The sequence below is a fragment of the Gastrolobium bilobum genome, unplaced genomic scaffold (genome assembly GCF_033153095.1).
Source record: "Gastrolobium bilobum isolate Gb01-03AN ecotype WA unplaced genomic scaffold, APGP_CSIRO_Gbil_v1 utg1929, whole genome shotgun sequence".
NCBI lineage: Eukaryota > Viridiplantae > Streptophyta > Magnoliopsida > Fabales > Fabaceae > Gastrolobium > Gastrolobium bilobum.
Window position 1 is genome coordinate 435205 of NW_026898961.1, and position 26419 is coordinate 461623.

At 30.5% G+C, this 26419-nt stretch overlaps 3 protein-coding genes across 3 annotated transcripts; 2 read left to right on the forward strand and 1 right to left on the reverse strand.

The window, feature by feature from the left end:
* Window positions 1-592: 592 nt before the first annotated feature.
* Window positions 593-1090, forward strand: LOC133285808 (senescence associated gene 20-like). Its single transcript, XM_061483090.1, has one exon. The coding sequence runs from the start codon at window positions 593-595 to the stop codon at window positions 1088-1090; it is 498 nt and encodes a 165-aa protein (XP_061339074.1).
* Window positions 1091-8500: 7410 nt separating this feature from the next.
* On the reverse strand, window positions 8501-10048 carry LOC133285809 (uncharacterized). Its single transcript, XM_061483091.1, has one exon. The coding sequence runs from the start codon at window positions 10046-10048 to the stop codon at window positions 8501-8503; it is 1548 nt and encodes a 515-aa protein (XP_061339075.1).
* Window positions 10049-12722: 2674 nt separating this feature from the next.
* Window positions 12723-14178, forward strand: LOC133285810 (uncharacterized). Its single transcript, XM_061483092.1, has 5 exons — window positions 12723-12778; window positions 12937-13182; window positions 13318-13441; window positions 13551-13733; window positions 14011-14178. Exons 1-5 carry the CDS (start codon window positions 12723-12725, stop codon window positions 14176-14178), a joined length of 777 nt encoding a protein of 258 aa, XP_061339076.1.
* The last annotated feature ends 12241 nt before the right edge of the window (window positions 14179-26419 follow it).

Below are 26419 nucleotides of genomic sequence, written 5' to 3' on the forward strand. Positions count from 1 at the left end.
CACAGTTTAGTAGCTAATGATTGTTGTTAAATGTATTTTTTTTCTATATTCTCATATTTTTTTTAGGGACATGATCTGTTTACAAATTTTTTTTTGTAAATTACATTAAGTGCGACCGGTCGTACACTGTATGATTAAAGTATGACCGGGCATACTTAGTGTAGTTTGTAAGAGTTTATAAACAAAAAAATTTATAAATATAACTTACCATTTCCTTTTAATATGAAATTTTAGAACATTATGTCACAATTTTATCAATAAATTATGTAAAATGAAATCAATGAATGATTACGATCTTTGGTATCATTCCAATTGTGTCAGTTCACACGTGCAACATTAATCACAGCTACAAGTTCGGAACTAGTCCACATCATCTAACCCTCCATCACATAAAGTAATCAATCTCCACCGTTTATATCCTATTGAACCATCTAAAATAAGGAACTATAAAACTTTGACATTTATCTCCCTAGCTAGGCCTATAAAAAGGTAGAGCCATCCATGCCATATTACCATGCACAAAGAGAGGAAGCTACTTCCAAAAAAAACTAGAAGAAACACATAAATAGAAGCTCCATTAAAAATTTCAGAAATGGAAGGATGCAACTTTGAAATTACTCCTGTGAAAGAGAGGCATGAGAAGGTGGAAATAGAAAACAAGGGAACAGTTGAAGCACTCTACAAGGCACTTTTGGGACAAGGTCAAATGGAAATGGTGGCAAAGTTGCTAGCAAATGACCTTGAGTGGTGGTTCCATGGCCCCCCACAGTGTCAACACATGATGAAGGTGTTAACAGGGGAGACAGCTCACAACAAAGGGTTCCGGTTCGAGCCGAGGAGCGTCACCGCCATCGGAGACACCGTGATCGCCGAGGGATGGGAAGGTAAGGCTTATTGGGTGCACGTTTGGACAGTGAAAAATGGCCTAATCACGCAGTTTAGAGAGTATTTCAATACGTGGCTTGTTGTGAGGGATTTGAGGTCACCAGGGTGGGAGGATAGGCAACAAGAGAACATGGTGACTTTGTGGCAAAGCCAGCCTCGTGATCTATATCGCCGATCGTTGCCGGGACTTGTATTAGCCCTTTAGCCATAATTCACGGTTGTGAAATTGTGGTCCATTGACAGCTAAGAGCATATACTTTGTACCATGCATGTAGCCATATAAGGATTTATGCATGTAGCTCAAAACAACCACACTGATTTGTGGTACATATTTGGCTTGTGGACCTGGTCAATTTGTTCAATACAATCATAGTTATATTAGATCCAAAAATAAAATGAACCGCAACACACACACACATAACATATATATTAGAACTCTCATCTTGCATCTAAAGGTTCATATGAACTTTTATCTAAAATTTAGTTAGAATAGCTATATATAAGTAAAAGGGCTTAATGTTTATGTTTTAGAAAATAATATTATCTCTCATACATACATAAAAAAAGGGCACCATATACTTTTATATGTGTGTAGGAGATAAAAATTATCTCTTACAACATGAAAGATATTAATCCCTAAGAAAAATTAACAATTAATAATGAGGGTAATATTTTTTATTGTACCTTCCATATATATATATATATATATATATATATATATATATATATATGTATATGGCAGGATCCTTTGACACCAAATCCTAACCGTTGATTTTCGTCAATCAATGATTATTATTTATTGAGAATTAATAACTAATTAACAAGTTTAATTCCCAATGATTGACGAAAATCAATGGTTGAAATTTTGTGACAAATTTTAAAGTTTGACATCGGTGTTAAATGATCCTGCCCCATATATATATATATATATATATATATATATATTCCTCTTGCTGGAATTACTTTAGGCCTTGGAACTCGCGTATAAATGGGCTAGGTTAGATCAGGCTTTGGCTTTAATAACCTAAGCTTATGTAAAATAATTAGAACCTATACTAGCATATTAAAAGTTTGATTTATAAGTCAAGCCTAACCTATTGTAAAATAACTAAAAAGCCTTAATCGACCTATAAGGCCTACCGAGTAATTACAAACTAAAATCTATAGGCACAAACCAAACTAAAATATAAAAGATAAAATTTCTTATTCGCAAAGATTACATGAAATCAGTGTTTAAAAACCCGGCCCGGCCATCGCCCCGGCCGAAGTCAGGGGTCACGGGGTCACAGGTTCAACCGGGGGGTCACAGGGTCCCTACGCTGACCCGGTTTTATATATTAAAAAAATATAAATATATATATCCTATACGCAAATATGAAAAAACAAACCACCAATAATCAAAGATTCAAAATATACTTAACATAATTCACCAATTACAACCACAAGTCAGTATTACACAACCTAATTAAAGTATCAAGATATTAAAGTACAAAACTCATATTCTAATGGGTCACTATGCTGACCCGGTTCAGCTTCTTTTAAAAAGGTACATAACAAAGGAAAATTTAAAGGAAGTAAGAATGAGTTTTTATTTTCCATCAATGACTGTAAGAATTTCATTTGAATGGGTAAAATTCTTATCTTTTCTAGCAGATTCACGGAAACGAGGTGAAGTGTTGCGAAATAGGCAAGTATACCGTTCATTTCAAGTAATAAAGTGATAAGTAGAGTATCGTTCCCACGAGGATTAATGCACCAAGTACTAGTTTAACTATTCCCTTTAAGTTGGAAAATAAAAATTGGTTTGAGTTGTGAAGATAATTGAAACAGAATTTAAAAACAATTAAATTTAAAACAGAAAATTAATAACAATTAATTTTGAACGCATGCAAGAAAATATCAAGAACGTAAGAAAATATTGATGAAAATTTGTAAAAAATATGTAGCCAGGATGCACTTCACCTCCGATCCTCCCTTATATTCCTATATTGTATTTTATAATTAACTAATCGGTTTACTCAGACAATTCATTATTTCCCTATAAAATAGTTGAACCCTAATGTCTTAGTGATTTCAACCCTTTAACCCAATTAGAATTTTAATGTCCTAGTAATCCCTCTTGAATTAAGCATTAAGCAAATGAATTATAAGTCTGCAATCTATGTAAGTCTTTGTCTAGGTCATGCACAAATTGTTATTCTATCATTGTCCAGATTAAAACCCCAATATGTATATTGTGAGTCATAACTCTCAAAGCCCTATAATTTAGAGTGATCAGATCCAAACAGGATATGGAAAAATTAACACAGGTAGAATAAAATAAACTAACTAGTTAAATTATAAAAACAATATAGAAAATATAAAGGATTCACATTGGGTCCATGATCCCAACTACAAAAATAAACCAGCCAGAAATAGCTGGCTTAAACAAATTAAAGAAATAAAAAGTATTCATGAAAACAATAAAGAAAAAGAAGAAGATGAAAAATCAATGATCTTCGTTCTTCAACTCCGTAGGAATCCTGATCTCCAGCGTGAGCCTCCAAGAATTCTCTTCAGCCAAAGATTGTTTGTCTCTGAGGTTTGAGTCTCTATTTATAGAGTTTATGCCTTGTTTAGAAATCTTGATCGAATCTTTATTGTGTATCTTGGTCCAATCTTCCTTTGATTCAGTCTGAGATAGAATAAAGATTTTCCTGTACCTCCCGCGCTACTAGCGCTAGTTTGGCGCTAATAGCGTGGGAGTTTTAATCAGCATACTGAAGGTTCACGGTACTAGTGTGGTTTCCACGCTAATAGCATGGGAGTCTCTGGATGAAAAATTTCTTCTGGCACTACTAGCGCGGGTTTCACGCTAATAGCGTGGGACTTCAGCCTGGTACTTCCAAATGGGCTTCTTTTTGTCCTGTTTCCCTACAAAATCAACAGAAAATCAGTAACAATGTATCTGATTGAGATTTATCAATTTAATAACAATTCTAGCCCTTATTATTCAAGATTGACCAAGATTCTTTATCTTTTTGGCTTAAAATCATATCTATACTGGAGGCATATCATGAAGATTGAAGACGTCTAGGTCTCTGGGAGAGAAGAGAACGATTAGATTTAGGTTTGCAAGCATTTTTATTTTATTTTTTAATAAAACGATGTTGTTTCATGGAATTTAAAAAAAAAAAGCATGCAGTGACCCCCTTTGACCCGGAAGTCACTGAAATCCGGCTGGGTTTTGGGGGTTGGAGGGGTCGATATGCATATAGGGTTCTACTTGTGACCCCAACCCTCAGAGGGGAGGGGTCAGGGTTGACCCGGGGGGCGCGGTGGGATTTTAAAACACTACATGAAATAATATTTTCATTAACAACACATGAAATAATGTTTATAAAGATCACATAAATTTTTTAAGAATAATGTTCTTAAAATTTCTTATTCACAAAGATCACATGAAAATTTCATTAAAAATTCTCAAACAATTTTTCTAACAAGATCACAAAGATTCTTAAATAATGTTCATAACAACACATGAAATAATATTTTTTTGAGCTTTTTATTTATTCTTGGCAACCTTCACAACCTTTTAGTGAGCATTCTTCCTATCTTTTGTCTAGCTTTGATTAATCATTTTCACCTTTTGCGTCACTCAAACCTCACATTCTTGAAAAATAATTGCTTATTTTTAAACAAAGTAACGTCCAATCATACATGATAAGTTATAAACAATTTTTAAGGTGAAGTATAATCTGTTGCAAGAAATAAAATTTTAAATGCATATTTGAAGTCATTGAAAATTTTCCTATACAAAATATAACAAATAACACGCGCACACATAAATATATATAATTTGCACTTCTTTTACTAATTTAATTTAATATTAAATTTAAAATAAATATTTATTATTTGTTAAAATAACATAAATCCTATTACTTTAAAAATTAGTATTATAAATCATGATATTAAAAAATATCTTTAAGTGAACAATATATATCATAAATATATTATATTGTTAAAAATTAAAAGGCTAGCTTGTAGGCTTTTAAGCCAGACTTTTTAAAATGGGGCTATGGCCTAATTTTAAATGAACTTTTCTAAAAGTCTAAATCTGCTCTATTCAAAAAATAGAACAGGCCAGGTTAGGCCTAAGATAGGCTAGGCTGTAAGTCCCTAATAATCTACCCGACTCATTTACACCCCTACTTGAAACACCTCTCAAAATTAAAATGAACAAAAAAAAGTGAAAGTTATAATTGTTAACACGATTATGCAGTAATTGGAAAGGCCTCTTTGCTGTTGAGAATGGGAGAGCACTTTTGATTGAGTCTGGCACAGATGATCTTGAAAATGGTTACTTTAATTCTAGCAGGTGTATAGAACTCTACTTGTAATTATGAACTATTTTTGTTCCCGTATTCACCTTTCCCCCCGCTACTTGTTCTAATACAAGTTGCATATGCTTCTTATTTTAATATTCTGCATAACTTTCAGTTTCCTTTTCTAGACAAGGTCTTGCTAACAAATATTATCTAGTGGAGTATAAATGGGTCAGAGAATGTATTACGGCGCCCTATGACACAATTTATACCAGGTCAAATATGATATGATATATTTAATAAAATAAAACAGACTTGAACCTTGAAAAAAGTGTTTAGAAAAGAATCCCAAGGCCGCCTAACTTACAAGTAAGCTGGCTTATATCGTATTTTTTATTTTGATTAAAATAAAATAAATAATTATTTAATATTTTAATTAATAAAAATATTATTTTATGGATATATTTTTAAATCTTAATCGATATTGAAGGTTTGATAGGCTTAAAGAAATTAATAGGCAAATGCCAAATCTTTTACTTTTTTATAATAAATTAGACCTACTTATAATTTAACCTACAATAGGCTAATGGCCTATTTAGACCAAAACTTAGTCTTATCCAACTCATTTACATTCTTGGGACAATTGTGATGGAATTAAAAAATAAAAATAAAATAAAAAATATAACATTTTAAAAAGGCCAAATTTTTATTTAGGAATTTTTTTTATAAATACCCCTAACATTTTCTTTAGAATAAAAAAGGCTGCTAAACTTCTTTTTAATCAATAACACTCCTAACTTTTAAAAGACTTATATCCCTTGGCTTTTTGACCCTTTTACCCCTCATTAATTAATTAATAACAAATTTGCCCCTCGTCCAGAACTATCCACCAACCTGCCTCTCTTTAATCAATTAACATGAAGTTTTAATCGATTAAACGGTCAAAATTCAGAAAAAACATTGACCCAAAATTTAATCGATTAAATATTCCTCTTAATCGATTAAATTTCGGGACATTTAATCGATTAAGACACAATATTTAATCGATTAAATGTCGGCAGAAACCCTATATTTTGCACTTTCTCGGTCTCATTTCAAATATTATCATTTTGTAAACCAATATCTCTCTTGTTTGTCATATGTAACCCTTGCAATCATGATTCTGTTCATCCCTCCATCTCTAAAGCCTTACTATTGTGAAATCATTGTCATTGCACTTATATTTTCATTTGTTGCCCTCAAAATCTGAACCCAAACCTCCAAAATCCGAACTGTACTCCCAAAATCGTGCACAAGATGAGCACCAGTCCAAACATGTATGTTATAATGATCTACTATGATGGAAAGCATTATGAAAACTCCAATGATGTTCAATTTGAAGGAAAAAAAATGTTGAAAATCAAACGAGACACTACATACAATGAGCTGAAGGGAAGAATTCACCAAAAAATTGATAAGGATGCTATATACTACATTGGTAATGATATATGTGATGATGAAGATGTGGAATGTGTCATAGATGCAATTGTTGACCGAAAATTTCAAAATTTTATTAAAGTATATTTTGAATAACACTGTTCATTGTGACTGTTTTGCAATTGCCCTTTAATTATTTGTCGGTAAGAGTTCAAAATCAATTGCTAAAAGATTGAGCAACCCCTCCCTCCTAAAAAAAAACATATCAATAATTTTTGTTCTTTTTATATATCTAACAACTTTATCAATTGTTATTTAAAATAATATTTTTGTTACACTTCTACCTCGAAAAAGGAAACCATCCAATATTAATTTATGACTTATCTTATTCTGTACCTCCACAACGTAATCAAAATGTACAATATTATTTTGATAGTTTTTTAAAATTGTATTATAATGGTCAAAAACTCTTGATGGTCATCTAAAAAGCATGCAAAATAATATATGCAATGGTAATAAATAAAAATAATATTTTATTTTTTTTATTCTTAACAATTACTATTAATATTTATTTATATGTCAATTTTTTTTCATAATATTTTTTATAAAAAAAATGTTATTATTAGTTAACATATTTTTTGTATGAACAAATATTATAAAAAATCAATTTACATATCAACAAATTTCAACTTATAATTAATATGGAGAAATAATTAGATAAACTTTTTTTATATCTCATGTATAAAACAATAATTTCAATTATATGATTCTGCTTGATTTTTATTAAAGGATTGGGTCGAATTCAAAACACTCATACCCCAATTTAAATTTTTGTTGTTTTGTTACACTCATATAAGAAAAAGCAAAATTCTAACTTAATAAAGAGTATCAATTACCGGTTTCGAGAATCCTTTTCTTCTTCCTTTTTTTTTTTGGTAAACTCTTTTTCTTCTTTACCCTCCATACTTGCTCGGGGCGTTTGGTACACGGCATTTGGCCGAATTCCCGGGAAACTGAATTTTTCTAAATTTTAAATTTCCAGATATTATGGTAAACTGAATGTAAAAATCATATTTTTGAAAATTGAGATTCCCGGACAAATAAAAATTTCTCCTGTACCAAACGCCCTTAAAGAAACCCTTAGTATTTGGGGGAAACTAAGGTAGAAGCCAAATCACGCTGCTCTATATTTTTAGACAATTACAGGGCAAAATAGTCATAATGTGATAAAAATTAACAGTTATATATTTGAAGTTGACTGGGATATGAGTATTTTAAATGGGCATTATTAATTAATAAAAAGATTAGGAACATTTTTGGTTCTAAGAGAAATGTTAGTGGTATTTGTAAATTTTTCCCTTTTATTTAATACTTTTCATTTTTTATTCTTAAGAATTGACACATTCGTTAGCATTTGTCATTTAGATAATATGCGTTTATGATCCAAGCTATGATACTCAACTTGTGTGAAGTTTGTTTAAGAAAGACTAACAATAGAACAGAGGTTTTGTCAAAGTGATATATTTGAATTTGAAAGGGAAACGGTCAGATTCAACAAGTTGCCTAATAAGGACTTTCCTTTATTCCAGGCATCAATGTTCACCTCACACATATCTTCATCAATCATTGCTGTTTAAGCAATTTGCATTCATGTACATTTACAATATTATATTTATTTGCACAGCTTTTAATATGTAAATTTCGAATTTTTAACAAAATATTTTGAAAATTATCAAACACGAGATAATAATATCTCACCAACTGACTTTAAAAGAGGTCTATAAAGATTACAAATGCAAAAGGTCTATTTTGAAATGCATAGATGATTTCATCAGAATTAACATTACTATAACAGATTAATCTGTACCATGACTTCTAAAAGCCTTATAATATCATCAAGGTTTCTCTTTATGTCTTTTGCTGTAACTGTCTTCAATTTGAATAGACAGTGGAATAGGCACTTCCATAACGTTTTGCTTTCTTTCCCTAGAAAACTCAACATTTGACTCTTCAGACCAGATTTTGGACAACCTAGGACTGCCCCGAAGTGAAGAAGTGGACATTGATCTAACTTGAGGAACTCTGTCTTCAGGAGGCAATGATTGAACACAGCTTTCAGTGTGTTTCTTGCAGATAAATTTGTCATCAACTATGTCATAGAATTCAGCTGTTCTAACTTCCTGTGCAAGAGAACACCAGCAACAAAATAGCCATTGAATGCAATCTGTCACTGCTGGCTTCCCACAACAAAGTTTATTTGGTGGCAAGTTAAATCTTTTCCTCATTTGGATCCTCCAATACCCACCATAGAGTAAACCAAGCACACAAAGCAATATACCTATCAACCCCATAACTCTTCTAACAATATCATCATCAATATTCAAGGTTGCCAGATGAAAGATCCAAAAGGGAGCCATGCAGAAGAGGAGGAAAGTTGCTATATGGACATACATGTTACCAAAATGAAGTCTTTCCATATTCTTTCCAAAGACACAAAAGCTACAAAAGAGAGTAAGATAAGCCACATAAACATTGTCCAAAAGATCAAATAGTCCACCTTTCCATTGAGGTGTGTACTCAACAAGGCTATGATAATTTCTTGATGCAAATGCAGTAGAAGTAGGAGCATGATTCTGTGCTTCTTCATCAGCTTCATACTCCTTGCCTAGAGGGCTGACAATGCAGTAAATGCCTGCAAGTGCTGGAGCAACAATTGCAATGAAGATACATATACCAACACCAATAGCAGGTCTTTCAGATCTATTAAAACCCCAGTTAAGGCCACACAATGCATACTGAGCAAAGCAATTGACATGGAGTAGCACCACAACCACCATCATGTGGAACCATTCATGAGGCTTGCAAGTGCCATTCTTGCAGTATATTTTTCTGAGGATTGTGATGTCCTTTGGTTTCCACCTGCAAAGAAGTACAAGATGGTAGAACCGCTTTGGATGCTGGTACAGACACATGAGAGTAAATAGAGCATTGAGAAATTGATTGTGGACCTCAAACCATGAGTTCCTCTGTGACTTCTTTGTAAGGATTTTGTTTAACATTCCGGTCATAACAAGAAAAAGAATTGCTCCTGAGACAGCAACACAAATTATCCATGAAAGAAGGGCCATGTTTAAAGGATTCTTAATCCATTGTATGCTGATACTCCAGAGAGAAGTCCAATCAATCTTCATTGCACAAAATCCATTGAAAGGTTTTTTGAAATTAGCATGGGGTATGAATCTCTGCAGTTTAAATATATTGGCAATACATGCCAACATTCTTGATTTCCTTGTATGAAGGCTTTCATCACCTAGAAGTCCCCTCTGGGATGATGAAATTTGAAGAGCACTATTCATATTAGCCTTAAAACCATTTGTGTTTCCAACCAAGGTTGCCTCTTGAAGATCCTCTTGCAGGCTTCCTCCAACACTAGCTTGAGTCATTCTACCAGCCAATATGATTATAAAAATTTTAATTTGAAGGTCCAATAATGACCTGATTATCTGCACTGAAGAATTCCATAAAGCTAAACAACATGAAGGCTTGTAATTTTTAAGTACAAAAGGATCTAAACTTTCAAAGCTGATTGAAATGGTCATTGAAAATAGAATCTTTAATCTTCAAAAATAATAGACAATCAACATGTTAAACTATTCAGATTCCTAGCCTACCTTAGTTTTATATATGTCATCATAAAAGAACTTGCAGCCATAAAGCCTCCAATGTTAGCATCTCAGAAAAGAAACACCATGAAATGACAGGAACCAACTATAATAAGCTAAATAGGAGAAATTTTACAATTCACACCCAGGTAAATAAGAAACATCAGCATTCTTCTCTCTAAGGGAAAAACAAATGTGAACAATAAAATGAATTTGCAAAGAAATCATACCACAAACAAGAACATGGTAAGTAACTTGGATTAAAATCAATGTGTTCATTAAATTGGTAACTAATAGCAGAATTTTTAATTATGCAATAAGTTAGGCAAGTGCAACACCAACCAGAGCTTCGAAAAGGGATGCTCAGAGTAACTTGTGCAAATCAGAGATTGGGAGAGGGAACTGTTTGTGCTATAAATATAATTGCCACTTTTCTCGATCAATGGGCTTTATATTCTGCACAAAGGTAGCATCACCAAAGACATTAATGATTGGAAATTTGAATGAAAAATTTCTCTTGCCTAACATGTACTTTTGTGAATCACAGTTACAACAGCAAAGCATATTTCTGCAAATGGGTTTTCTGCAAAACAGTGAAGGACACAGTTGAACTGAAATCATGAGATGTTTGGAGATTCCTACTTTTGTCAAAAGACAACCTTGCTTATATTTGTGGTATTTAAGGATCGAAAGACAAACTTGCATGCTGGGTTTTGGCACTTGCTTTGAACTGTGCACTATTTATTTGGATTTAACAAAATTCCCATTCATGATCCATCAAAAACAAACTGCAACTATAGTGAAAAATGATTAAAAAAAAAAAAAAAGGATACAAATTTAAGAAGCCATGTTAAATGTGAGGTTGGTAAAGTGATCCTTACCAATGATTCCAATTCCGTGCCACCTCAGTTGTATAGCCAAGTGCCAAAAATGGTGGAAATGGAACCAATCCAATCAAGAAAGGAAGCTAGAGTGCCATGGTGAAAAATATAATGAACGTAGCAAGGAGTTTCATGTGCATATGCATTTGCAGTGGTGGCTGCAAAAGCGGGAATATCTTTGAACTTTTTTTCAAAACACTGATACAACCTACTTTTGTCAGTTTAAGTTTAATTGATAGGTGGCATGTTGTAACGACATTGTGATGTCAGAACATCTCATAAAGTAGCTAGATATGATGTATTTGTGTTGAATCAATGTTTTCAATATTCAAACTTGTATAATTTTTTATACAGGGTTATATTTATAAAAAATTTATTTACAAACTATATTATATATTTTTAGAAGTACATAATATAATTTAATGTACTTCTGGGAGTACATAGTATAATTTGTAAAAATTTATAAACTGATTTTCTCCTTTTCTATATACTAATTTTATGTTGAATAGCGAAAAAAAAAAGAAGTAAAATTTCTTATTAAAATAAAATCTAAGTTTTTATTGTATTACAAGTTTTTATTTGTCTCATATAAAGAACCTTGGGATACACCACCCTAAAAGCTAGCTCAAAGGTTGGGAGTGCCCTAGGCCTTATAAAGACCACATTAGTTGCCTACACAACGAAAACTGTTGAGTATTAGTTATAAATTAGGGATTAAATAATTAATGTAATACAAAAAGTTTTCAAAAAAAAATAGACTGGTTCGATTGTTTGAATAGTGACCAGTTCACATAATAAAAAAGGAAATTAATATTTCTTTATATTGTAGGATATAAAATTATCTAAATAAAATTATTTTTTACAGTCATATAAACGTGTTGGGGCTTACGTAGAATCTTACGAGAAGAAGAGAAAAAAAAAACGATTTTACACACTTTTATGTGTATGTAAAAAATAAAATTATAAAAAATAAAATTATTTCGTATAATATAAAAAATATTAGCCCATAAAAAAGTTGATTATAATTTTTTGTTTTGTATTGAATTTTACCAATTTTTGAAAATTTGATTTTAACGGTCAACTAGACCCGATCACAGGATTGGTTCCTAGTTTCACGGTCCAATTAGCTGTATTGGTTCTAATAAATATAATATTTTTGCAACTTGCCCAGAGAAATTTTGGGTTTTTGACCATGTAAGGCTAATTGTGTAACTATTCATCATTTAATTCTTTTTGGTAAATGATTTATTAATTTAATGTAAAAACAAATATTTTGAAAATGCATGTTTAAGTCGCACATCATCATTATTATATTATATATACTAAGGGAATAAACATCAATGGAAAGTTTCATGATGTGTCACTCCCTCATTCAATTTCACCAATGTGTTCACACTTGAGAGATGTTTAAAAACTTTCTTCTTTTGATATTTTTCTTAAATCGAAAATAAATATTACATTTTCAATAATTTGTGCTTAATATATTTCATTTTTTTATTTTGTGTGTTCTGAATCTCTGTTACTTACGTTTTCATGATTGATTAGGTAAGATAGGGATAACAAATACAAAATATATGACGAGAATTCTATTTGATTCCAGTCTTCCTGAAATCGTGGAGTTCAAAAATAAGTGAGCATTCTCTTTACGTGCTTCGTTAAAAAAAAAGGAAAAAAAAATAAATACACGCAATTTATTAAAAATGCGCTTCATTATGTGTGTGTGTCTTCCATTAATTGTTGTTTTAACTTGCTATTTGGTGATTGTTTTGCTGTTGTGTTGCGTTTTAGGTTGTCGTCTGATCCAATAGAGAGCAGTATGAGGTTGACTCAGTTGTCTAGCAAATCGTCGTATTCTTTTGAAAATGTTTTTCTGAAAGACACAGAGAGAAAGTCTATTAGTGACATCAATAATTGCAGTGAGATTACTACTTGCATTACTTATGGAACAATAAAATCAATTGAGTCGAAGTACAACTGGTGGTACAAGTCCCGCAAGAAATGCACGTATTCTGTATGCGAGGATTTTGAAAAATGGTTTTGTAAGAATTGTCAAAAACACTGGAACGATTATTTTCCTAAGTAAGTATTATTTTGAGAGTTTTTTTAAGACGTAAAAAAATCAGTGTGTTATGTACTTATTTGTTGACTGTTGTTTGTCGTGTGTGACAGGTTTAATGTTCAAGTCAGGGTAGTAGATAACATTGATGTTGCCTCTTTCATACTGTTTGATAAAGACTGTGTAGCTTTATTAGGAATGGGTGCTGCTGAAATACGGGCACAACATTTCAAGCGGGTTTTATACTTATTTCAAGCATTTTGTCATCCATTGACAGTATTTGTACTTTGGAATTCCTTTCTGGTATGTTTTCTTTTTTATTTTTTTCCTTTTTTTTCTGTAGTAGGGTGCTGATTTGGAGCTTTATCCAGAAGAACTTAACATTCTCAATGAGAAATTCATGTTGTTTAAGGTCAATGTGAAAAAAAAGCATTTAGACTCATTGAACGAGCCAAAATATCAAGTTTCAAGGGTTTGCAACAGCGAATCTATTATCCAATCATTTCTTAAGTCTGTGATGGAGTTTAACGTATGTCGTTCTAAATTAAGATCTTTGATTTGTTGCGTTTTTTTATTTTTGTGTGTGTTTCTATTAACGAATGTATGTCGTTTGTTTATTTGGTTTGAATTTTTACGTTTTAAAAAAAATAATGCAAGATGAGACCCTGTTTGATAACACCAACGACAATGATGTTGAATCACAAGAACGTGGACGGGTTGCAGTAAATTAACAGAAACAATTGAATGAAGTTTGTGTCTGTTTCCATAGACATACAGTTGTGACATTTTTGACTTTTTTTTTACAGGATGATGAGACTCAAACCTGTGAGAGTACAGGAGATGCAGATGTGTCTCTGTCTCTGTTGTCACCCTCTCCGAATTTTAATAATAGTGTTGAAGACAAGTGTAATTCTTCTATTGTCCGTCCTTTGAAAAAGATTAAACTGGAGAAAGAGTTAAGTGTTTGCCCGTAAATTCTCACTGTGTTCTGTACTTTAGTCATTTATATTGTAATCGTTATCGCATTAAACACTGACACATGGAAAAAATTATTTTGGAATAAGTTTGATGGTGAAGCTGGAGACACAAAACCGGAGGAAGGAGATCCTTGACTTATTGCGAGTTGTATGTGCTGATACAACAGATAATTTGGTCGAAAGAATATTTTTGATTAAACTGTTTTGCAAAGTATTCAGATGCATGTTCATGATAGAAATGTTAATTTTCTGGACTTTTTGTTCCATTAGGTACAACAATATTTGAATGGATTATAATATTATTATATATTTGCTTATCTGGCTTGGATTTTGAATAATTAATCAACTCTTATGCTTCATAGTTCATGATAATGTGTTAAAATGCTGTTAACGTGAATTTCTATGTGATAACTTAATGAGTCACTGTTATTGAATGCATTTGAAATTTTTAAAAAATGGTTGATGGACACATTGGATTCTGGAAAGCAACATGTGAGAGAGTTATAATACCATTAATTGCTGGATTAAATGGTAATTAATAGTTAGTGGAGTTTTTATTACTTAACGTTGAATTGAGATTGATTTATAAATGAGAGAGTGTAGACTTGACAAGTATTATTGAAAATCCTCACATTTAAAACGATAAGAGTACAAACCAAATAAAACTCTGATTTTTTAATTACTAAAATCAAAATTCGAAAAGTTTACATAAATGATACAATACTTATTCAGGTGATAAAAAGTGAGCCAATAATGATAAAAATTGATTGACGTCGAATTCATGTGAGAGAATTATAATACCATTAATTTTTTAATTACTAAAATCAAAATTCGAAAAGTTAATTTTTTAATTACTAAAATCAAAATTTGAAGAGTTTACATAACTCTTAAATGGATGCATTGGAACACGAAAAGCTGTTTTGGGAGTCAAAACGACACTCTTAAATTGCTGTCAAAATATAACTATATAGTTGCTCGATAACCCAACTCCATTTAATCATTCCATTTGCAAGTTGACCGTTATTATTCAAAATGCTCACATTTAAAACGATAAGAGTACAAACCAAATGAAACTCTAATTTTTTAATTACTAAAATCAAAATTCAAAAAGTTTACATAAATTATATAATACTTATACAGGTGATAAAAAGAATTACAATATGATACTTTTTTTTAATAATAAAAATTATAAATGATTTAATCATTACTATTTTAAAATTCACAGTAGATTCATTGACTAAGATAATAACTAATAGGTAAGTAATTTTTATTTGTCTAGCGCCATTTTTTTTCCAATATTTCACTAATTTCAAAAATGTTAAATTTATTATTAATAAATTATAGTTATGCATTGCAATTAAACAGGAAAGTTTTAATGCAATCTTTAATGATTGTCTTGCTATATTAATTTGAAATTTCTATTCTCAAATAGTGTTCATCCAATATAATTTATGGTTGTTTTGTTTTTGGTTTTTGTAGGTAGTTGGACGTGTTCTTTTTGCTCTAGGAATGCAAGATAGAAAAAAAAACAGCTAAAATATATTGGCCGCATTGACTATTGTGCATTATCCTGGATTCTGTAGCATTTTTGACTTCATTCAATAAGATGGCAAGTTGTTATTTTCAAAGTTCTGCGTACATGCTGTAGTTTTTTCAAGTACAAAAATATCACAAAATAACACGATAATTTTTTTCTATTTAAGATATGTCTCAAGGAACATGTATGCTATTTTGTGTTTTTTGTTCTTTTATATTTATAACTTTATGTTTACATCTCCAGCATATTATAATTCAGAGCTTTACGCTACGATAAAGGTGTTGATTTACAAATAGTGATGATTAACCAATGACGGCCGACAACAATTTTATTCTTTTTTCTCCGAGCATCGCACGAGTAATTCACAGTTTTTGTGTATTATTTGTGCAAAAGTCAACCTGCCATTTGTCACGCTTTGCACATGCAAGATGCGGATGATAGAAGTGCGTGACTTGAATATAGAGTGGTAGAGTACTTGAGTTTTATATAAGTCACATATGAGGATGATGATTGACATGAATATACATTACTAAAATGCACATCTTTTCATATTAGATTGATAAATCTGTCAAAAGAATTAAATTGATAAAATATTTATTTTATTTTACATGGATAAAAAAACCGAGAAAATCTTGTTTAGACCTATGGTCTAAGATAACTACAATGTGAAGTGAGACTCGTGCGAAGGCTCACCTCACGTGAGTGTATACATCATTTTATATAGTAAACTTGAGAATAAATTCAACAGTGCAAATTATGGATTGCTTTAAAAAACATATTTTGTGATTACAAAAATTCGCTTAACATGATTTTGTGAACTCATTAAATCATGCATATAAGCCCCTTGAGTCACAATAAGCTTTATTATTGCTGGATCAAAATAAAATTAACGGTTTTTAGTTGATATTATTTTGATCCAATGATAATATTAATGATTGTAATTAAGAGGTTATAAGAGAAAATAAATTATAAATATAAACTCCTTATATATATACTATTCATAAAATTATAATACGCATAAAGATGTGACTTCTAAGTAATATTGATTAATTGATTATTCCTTACAATGTTAGATATCTAAGCCTGTAATTTTTTTTTTAGAAATTGTTAACTTTAATATCCTAAACGATAATTAATTTTACACCCAAAAAATATAGAAAACCTCAAAAGAAAAGAAAATAAAATAAAAAAACATCATAAGATAAAAAAAAATGGTGTTATGGATTACATTTACCTAAGAATATATCACAGATCAATGCTAATAAAATTTTGAAATATGCTGCTATTAAAGCTTCAAAATATGCTTGTGAGATAATTTTTGTTGAAGAAAAAATAAACTTTTATGTTAATTTGTTGCATGCGTACAATAGCCTAGTGATTTTGAAAATCAATGGTGCTTTCAATTAATTATAAATAGAAATTTGACTTCTTATTTGTGTTACTTTATATATTACGAGTAAAAAAATGTTACCTTATAAATATTTTTTTACTAGTAATGAAAGTTTGTAATATTTTTTAAATTATTCATTGACAGTGTAAGTTCTTGTTTATTATATAAGTAATTAAATCAAACTCATTCTAATAAATAATCTAATATGGAAGTTGCTTTTTGTTTACCGTAAAAAAAATTGGAAGTTGCTTTTTTGGTACGAGACCTCCAACCGGTTCTCAGGAATTACTTTTAATTTTGACAACTTCCAGTTTAGTATGATGAATTCACAAACCAAACTCTTTATCTTTTAGATCAACACATAGTTAACATATAAATTGTTTGATTTTCGTCCATGTTAGTTATCGTTTGAGTTTAATTTATAGGTTTTGGTAAATAATATGTAATCTCATTAAAACTCACAGTTAATGATCTTCTGTGATCATGGAGATATATCTTTCGGCTTTTTACTCTTTTGCCCTTTATTAATTAATTAATAACCATTTTACCCCTGATTCGAAACTATTTATCAATCTGCCCCTCTTTAATCGACTACCTTGTATTTTTAATCGACTAAATGGCCAAAACAGACAAAAAATGGCTGTTGGGAGATTTAGTCGACTAAATCTCCCTATTTAGTCGACTAAATCTCCATATTTGACAAAAAAAAGAGTAGCCAGTATGATTTTAATCGATTAAGTAGGGAGATTTAGTCGATTAAATCTTCCAACAACCATTTAGTCGATTAAACATGCAAAGTAGTCGATTAAAGAGGGGCAGATTGATAGATAGTTTCGAATCAGGGGCAAAATGATTATTAATTAATAAGGGGCAAAAGGGTGAAAAAACCTATATCTTTCCCTAAATATAAACTTTTGTAAAAAATAAAAAAAATTGTTATTTTTTATGGTTATATCGTGGGATTTATCTTAGTGTGATCTTAAGGATGTTATATATATTGGCTTGATATATTTAGAAAAATCAATTGAAAGTAATGACTTAATGTCTACCAGGATTAAATCCTAGTCGTTAAGTAGAAAACACGTCTCTTTTTTTTTAGTTGATATCAACGGATACGCATAGCTTGATTAATCCAGTTTTGGATTTGTGTCTCTACACTCTCCTAGTAATTGTAACTATCAAGAATCAAACTCATTACCCTTTAAAAAAACATACCTCTTTAACTATGAGACCAATTGGGTTAAATCCATTTGATTATACTTCACCAAAAAAAAAACTATTTGATTATATCTATACGAAGATAATTACTTGTTTATCTAAATTTTGATTTGAAAACCTTGTGTCTAGCTATGAAGCACCGACACTTCAAAAATCCTGACGTGTCGTGTCCGGCACTTCCCGACACTTCAATACTCGTTGCAAAGACTCAAAAAAAGTTCAAAGGTTACGTTGCGTTGCATTTTGAGTTCCAACTATTAGATTCGTTAGATTACAATTACGATTTTATTGAGTTTAATATAAACATTTGAGATATATTATGCTTCTTTGCATAATTGATGGGTATTATAAGTTTTGCTTTATTTTTTGTTAAATTATTGAATACTAAATATAATATACATTACATAAATTAAAAATATTATATAATATCAAAACGTGTACCTAACGTGTCGAAATTAAACATTTCTTAGAATTAACGTGTCGGAGTGTCGTGTCGTGTCGTATCCCGTGTCCCGTGTCGGTATCGGTGCAACATAGGTGTCTAGCTTCACTTCCGTTCAATTTAATATATATATTAGGGGTGATAAACGAATTAGGGGCCTTTGGCTCGACTCGTGAAGGCCTGAGCTTACATGCCTAAAATTGATTGTTGAAAACTAGGCTTGGACTTGTATAAAAGCTTATTTAATAAAAAGGCTTCAGGCTCCAATTTAAAAGCTCGGCCTTAGAGCCTCTCAGGCTAGGCTAGTATATTAATTTTTATTTTTATTTTGTATTTTTTATACTACTTGTAATAGCTCTTTCTCTCTCCTCAATCCAGTTCACCCCATTTTATTGGTTAAATAGACTTTTTGAATGATTTTGTTCTATATTATGATATTTCGATATACATTGAATTTTATGAATATTTATGGAATTACTAATGCTGATTTTTTGCTTATATGGGTTTTTTTAATACTGCAATGTTGGGATTGGTTACTAGTTCTAATTTGATACAAATTTATATCTTTTGGGAATTGGTTGGAGTCCAACTCAGCACCTTTTGAGATTTTGAGAAGAGTTGCTCTTTGGAGAGCACAGTACGATGAAAGTTGTAAGCTGTGTTCGGGGGGAGTTATTGTCTATCGTAGGCACTTACGGTCCAACCAATTGGGAGAGAATCAATAGATTCCTTTTTGGGAGCGATTCATCCAAAAAAGCGCACTTCCATATCGAAAAGAATCATTCGAAACACTTTTTGGAAAAAGAAGGGATATTGGACAGCACTGAAAGCTTTTTCATTAGCCCAATCTCTTTTTACAGGGAACTCAAAAAGTTGATAGTATATTCTATTTAGATAAATTTTTGTTGTCTTGTTTTTTTTTTAAATAGCGATAAATCAGACTTTTATTTTTTGTAAATAAGTCAGGCCACTGGCCGATAATTATATTCATAACAGGTAACATGTTTGGTTAGGCTGATACATTTAAACACAGGCTTATCCTTTTAAGATCAAAGCTGGGCTGGGCTCGTTAACACCCCTAATATATATACATATGATACTGTTTTTGATAAGTTGTTTGTAATTAACTCCTAATTGTTCTCATCTAAAGTTGTTTGTTTATCATAAATACCTAAATCTAATTAATAAAAAAGTAAAGCCACTAAGATTGGTATAATGGTAAGAGCTTTGTAGAGTTTGTTTAGGTTATGTATTTGTAGAAAAATGGAATATATAGACTGATAATTCATCTATGTATTTCTTACTTTGTACAGAGGTGATTATATCAGGAAACAAAAATTAACCCAAAATAAGAGAATTGATATCTCCTGTCAATGAATTCCTATAATTTTTACCAAAATCAAAACTAGATTGATTACAAATACTATTAAATGTATACAGCCATTCTTGTCAAAAACTAGTATAAAAACGTAAAAATTTACGTTTTTATTAAAGTGATACGTGTTAAAACGCAAGTAAAAACTCTCCCCGATAAAACTGATAAAAACTACACGTAAAAACGGTAAAAAACACAAGTTTTTACGTTTTTACTTAAACCAAAAAGCTGAACTGGGTCAACATTTAACCAATGACCTAATTTTATTTTTATTTATATTTTTAAAAAAACCTATTTCCATTGCCCTCAAATTAAATGCACAGTATCTTCTTCTAGCTATATAGAAGAAAAAAACCTTGCGGGAGGCTACTGTATTTCCATTTAGGAGTTGTTAAACTTTATTCTTTTGATGTTTTGAAATTTGATTATAGAAGTTCTTAAGCTCTTTTTATATTTTTGGACTTATGTCTTATATAGTTATGACATTTATATCTTTTAAATATAAAGTTGTTCATTGAATTTTAAGTAGTGACTTATGTGATATATATTTTTTACATTCATATATATATATATATATATATATATATATATATATATATATATATATATATATATATAATTTTCTATCTTGATCTTAAGTAGTAGAAATTTTACGTTTCGTGTCGTTTCTACGATTTACGTCTCTACCATTCCCTTCTGTTTCTACGTAGAAACTCGATTTTGACAACATTATATATAGCTCAATAGTATTATCAAGGAGGAAATCTCTATGTCTCTCTCTCTCTCTCTCTCTCTCTCTCTCTCTCAACACTACAATATTGTCTCTTTTATTTGAGGAAATCTCTTCTTATCAACACTCCTCCAGAGAAAGTGGGTCATATATGTCTATCATACACAGCTTGCCAATCATCGTATGAAATTCTCCTCCATAGACTGCCTTTGTAAATATCCAATTCATCCCAAAAGCTTAAACTATTTGATGAAGGCTTTTTTAATTATTTATATTATTTTTTGACGAAGGCTTTTTTAATTATTTATATTATTTTTTAACACATCCCCTCACGTAAGAGCCCTTTGGGCTTAAAGCATGAATATTGCATATGTCTAATTTTTTGTTTATCTTGTTCTTATTTAATTCCACTAGAAAGTAGGGGGACTGTGAGGATTGATAATTCAACTCAAAAACTTAAGGTGAAAGCATTTTTAATGGTTCATATTATTCTTTAACAATGTTCAATTCCCACCAATGTATTAAAAAAATAAAAATAAAAATAAAAGAGTAAATGATTTCTTGTTAAACTTTTTTATATTTTATCTTATGTATGTTTAATCATATTACGTTAGTTAATTAATGCTACAGTACTTAAAATTTAGGATCCAGCCAAGATCAGCCCAATGTCAAACGATCATGGACCACAAACTTAAGCCTATCAAAATCATTTTGCCATAAGCTATACCTTCCAGCGAAAGCAAATTGGGCTTCTTCAGTGTTAGACTTTTTTTTTATTTTTCTAGTTTATTTTTGTAACACTTAGGAAGGCTGGTGGTAGTACTATCTTAAGAATGTTAAAATAGTCCTTATAAATAACACTATTTTTAATATAATTTTTATATAAAAAATTCAATTTAATGTTTTCTAAATACAATATGACTTTAATGTTTCTAAAGTAAATATAGATAAATTATTCATATTCGCTGTTAAAACAATGTTTTTTTGAGTTGAAAAATTAAAAAATTATAATGAAAAAAATTATTATAACCCTGAAATAAATTATAATTGCAAAAATACTTTAATTTTCGCCTCAAAATGATATCGTTTTCAGCTCAATATAGATAAATTATCTACATTGACCATTGACCGTAAAAAAAACAAACTCATAAAATATTTGAATTTTGTCCTTGTCATGTATTATTGTTACAATAATGTGAGAATGATATAGAGTTACAGTGACATATAGGGACACGTATAGAACTAAAAACATAATATTTGCGGTCCATACACGTGTCACTCATTTTTCAATTTAATCTTGTGCTATAGCTCTAATCTATGAATCACTGACACTTCAAAAACCCTGACGTGTCGTGTCCGACACTTCCCGACACTCTTGGACACTCCGACACTCCCTGATACTCCAACACGCGTTATTGAAATTCAAAAAACGGTTCAAAGGTTAAATTGCGTTAAGTTTTTAGTTCCAACTGTTAGATTCGTTAGATTACGATTACCATTTTATTGAGTTTAATATAAATATTTAGATTATCTTATGTTTCTTTGCAAAATTTATGAATATTATAAGTTTAGATATATTTTTTTATTAAATTATTGAATATTAAAGATAATATATACTACATAAATTAAATATATTATTTAATATCAAAACGTGTCCTAACGTGTCGAAATTTAACATTTTTTAGAATTAACGTGTCGGAGTGTCGTGTCGTGTCGTGTCACGTGTCACGTGTCAGTGTCGATGCTACATAGGCTCTAATTGATTATGTTATAATAATAATGGATGTAAGTGAACCAAATTATAAACTATTGTATATACGGGTATTATTCTCTTTGTCTTATCTAACTACATCCCAGCCCAATTAGCTCAATATACCTTAAAAAAATACAATATTAATCATTCATATTTAGCATTATTTTTTTATATAAAAAATAAGAATTGAACATATAATCTAATATAAATTATTCAATTTCTTCACCATTAGACCAAACCTAGTGGTTTATTCATATATAGTATTAGTTTTCAAAGAAGTCAAGATTTAACATTTTAATCCTAATAACTCTAAATTTTCATATTATTTTGACTTGATTAAAAAATTAATTAACCTATTTTAATCCCTTAAAATATGATAAATTATGAGTTGATCAATCTACTGTGTTGATTCTCAATTGCCTTTTATAATGGTGTCAAATACTACATAATTCTGATTTCAGTATCCACACCACATGGAGACATGGCACCGAAGAATATGTGACCTTTGAAAAATCTTTTCATGTTTTTCCCTTTGACATGATACCTAATGATCTTGTCCCTAGCCCAAAAGCTCCATTATTTTGCTTAATCTCACTATCTAGTCATTGAGTTGTGCAATCTCGAGGGAAATTAGTAAATTTTATTATCTGCTTGCGTTGGCATGACGATATGACGGTGTCAAGGGCGGAAATATCTATGGTACTACTGTTGTACCATTCACTCAGTGTATCTATCCAATAAGAAATGAGGAATGACTGTCATGTTTATATGAAAAGGAGATAATTTTTTTTTTTTTTCGAATGTCACTTGTTGAATAACAGATGTACCTACTACAGATGCACAGAAGATAATCTCGTCAAGGGCTAACCCTTTTTTATTTTTGATTCAATACTATGGCAGAATGCGTAAGTTAAAGTTTTGTGTAAATTTCAGGGTAAAGCTTCTCATGGTCAAATAAACAATACAAAAGGGCACATTATATTCTCCCCCGTTCTGTTTACAATACAGTCACATTGCGGTTGTAATTGTACTTAAATTCAGCAGAGGCAATAAATTTAAGTTATACCCATGATAATAATAATAATAATAATAATATAAAAAAACCTTGTAATAAAATCTTAAAGTGTGTTGTGTTGGTTAGCTGCAGAAAATTTTGACCCTTCGACTCTTTATATGAGTAAATAAGCACATGATGCTCTTTTGAAGGTGTAGACCTCACACAAATGTTTAATTAATTCCCCACTTATCAATTAAGCTAGTTATTATTATTATTGTTTTGGCTCCACTATTTGTCATTGTGATCGTGAGTGATATGCCCATTAAGCAGTGTATCCAATGGCACGCACCTTACCCACTTCCTTGGTTGTGTGCTCCTCCCTCCTTGATGAACACCTCATAAACCACTAGTTTCATTTGTTAGTTAACTATTTCTTTTAGAATGTGATGTCAAGTGTAGCTTACAAAATTGACATGTCTGAGATAATATAATTGTAAATTCAAAAGGGCTTTTTTCAAAATGTGTCTTTCTTTTGATATATTCCTATTCTTTTATCTTATAATATATTTGGTTACCATTGTCTTATACTACTCACATCCCTATCAGTGTCTGATGGAGTGGAATGCCAGGTCAATGGGCCGCATCCAACATATCACTAAGCACATGACAACAAGGACCATCCAGCCAAAAAGTAACTCAAATGGTTGGACCATGAAACTATTTTAATTAGCATTATGACAATATAATAATATTATTATTATTTTAACCGATATCAAGTTTGGTGTGAAAGTTTTGCCTTACTATTGTCTATTAGGGCAATAAATTACATTGACATTTATTAATATTTGGAAAAAGTAGTTCTCATTTCCCAAGAGATAAAATTATCTCTAATAACTCAAAAATGATATAATTTGAGGAAAAAATACAAGACATTTTCGAAATATTTATTTCTCTCGTATTGCATTTTTTTTTTTCAAGATACCGCATATTTTTTTTCAAGATACCCTATATTTTTTTTTAAAGATCAACATCATTTTGGGTAGTACAAAATAGCTTTATTGACAGGATAAACACTAAATACTTAATATTTAATATATTTTATTTTAATTAATTAAAAAATGAAATTGTAATATATAGTAATGTTTCAAAATATTAATGGATGTTAGTATATAATTCCTTTACAATGACATTAATGCGTACTAAGCAAACTCCAGTAATAAATACAAGGTTTGGCTACCCCATTGCATTGAGATGAATTTTTATATAAATTTTATGGGCAATAAACTTCTTATGCAAGGGGGGAAGAAACAGTTTTTCTGCTGACTCTTCAAATCCCGCACAAGCTCTTTTTTTAAATAACATGTGGGTCCCGCATTTTTTCTTTCTCTTTATGGCATGACAATACTTCTTGAAGTATAAAAACCAAACATGATACATCCAAGTTAGATGCATAGTGTTAATAAACGTATAACACAACATTAATTGTGATAATTAATTAATGGAAAAAATTATTCCTATATTACATGTGATAACTTTCTCTCCCACACATCATTCAATAACTGTGTCACCTTTTTTTATTTTATTTTTATTTTTCAAGTGATAGAGCCTACAAATTTATCTCTATGACATGAGATAACTTATTTTCTTTAACATAAGATTAATAAAACCCTTAATTAATATAGTTTGTTTAATTGCTAATATATCAATAATTTATTGGCTGAGGCACCCAACTTGGTCCATCGGATTTATGCAAGAATTACTAGTGCAGTGACGGTACTCCATTCTCCTGTGCAATAGCAAGTCGTCTAGATCGTGACGGGGGAAAACATGACCCACCAAAGCTTTTTAGGGGTGTTTGATAGATGGGATTTTTTTTTTTTACCAGAATTTTCTTTTTCGGATAATTTACAAAAAAGTATTTAGTAGGTTCAAAAAAATTTTATGAGTATTGGGTTAATTATATTGATACTATAGGAAAATAAAAATATCATTTATCATATGATATTTTCGTTTGAGATTTTGTAGTTAAAACTGAAATGACAGAAAAAAAAAATTTCCAATTTCTTTTTCAGATTTCTCGTGCCAAAAGTTAAATTTTTTTTTTGCCCCACCACACTTTCCCAAAATTTCTAAACAATCTCCACACCAAACTGCCCTTACGCTTACCATGACCCCTTTTTGAAGCAAAGAAAGGATGGCACCATCTTGACATCTAATTTTGTACATCACAAACTTTTTCTAATTCAAATCATTTTCTACAGAACTCACATTAAAACAATAATATAGAAACCATAAAATCAGAGAGGACATATGTGTATCAGCATATTGTTTCTACATGGCTATGCATTATGCATATGTACATCTCTGCTTTCTACCTAGACCATTGATTGCTCCATATTATTCTCATTAGTACTATTGTTCCCTATGCAAATGTGACTTGACGAAAAATTCAAGCACCTGGGATTCTATTTATCTTAAGGAAACCAAATTTATGAACGAAAAGATATGAACAAATGACCACCAAACACGTCGAAAAACTGATCACGCGGGATTGTTTAAGATTAAACACTAGTCTCGAGTTCAAATTTTGGGTAGGCAGTGTTGGAATCAACAATCACATACAAATCGCAAAATGAAAAGAGAAAGAGAGAGAGAATTGACACAGTAATTTATTTTGATTCATCCAATTTAGGTTGCGTTCAGCTTGTCTTTATTATATTCACTTCACTGCTACTCATTATAAATCACTCGATTTATAAGGAGAATATAAATAAGATTAGAAAAATCCTAACAATT

What these genes read in the sequence shown, in the direction of transcription:
- LOC133285808 (XM_061483090.1), top strand. Translation starts at nt 593, where the DNA reads ATGGAAGGATGCAACTTTGAAATTACTCCTGTGAAAGAGAGGCATGAG.
- LOC133285809 (XM_061483091.1), bottom strand. Translation starts at nt 10,048, where the DNA reads ATGACTCAAGCTAGTGTTGGAGGAAGCCTGCAAGAGGATCTTCAAGAG.
- LOC133285810 (XM_061483092.1), top strand. Translation starts at nt 12,723, where the DNA reads ATGACGAGAATTCTATTTGATTCCAGTCTTCCTGAAATCGTGGAGTTC. An exon ending in ATCGTGGAGTTCAAAAATAA is followed by an intron (nt 12,779 to 12,936) that starts GTGAGCATTCTC and finishes GTTGCGTTTTAG; the next exon opens with GTTGTCGTCTGATCCAATAG. An exon ending in AGTCTGTGATGGAGTTTAAC is followed by an intron (nt 13,734 to 14,010) that starts GTATGTCGTTCT and finishes TTTTTTTTACAG; the next exon opens with GATGATGAGACTCAAACCTG.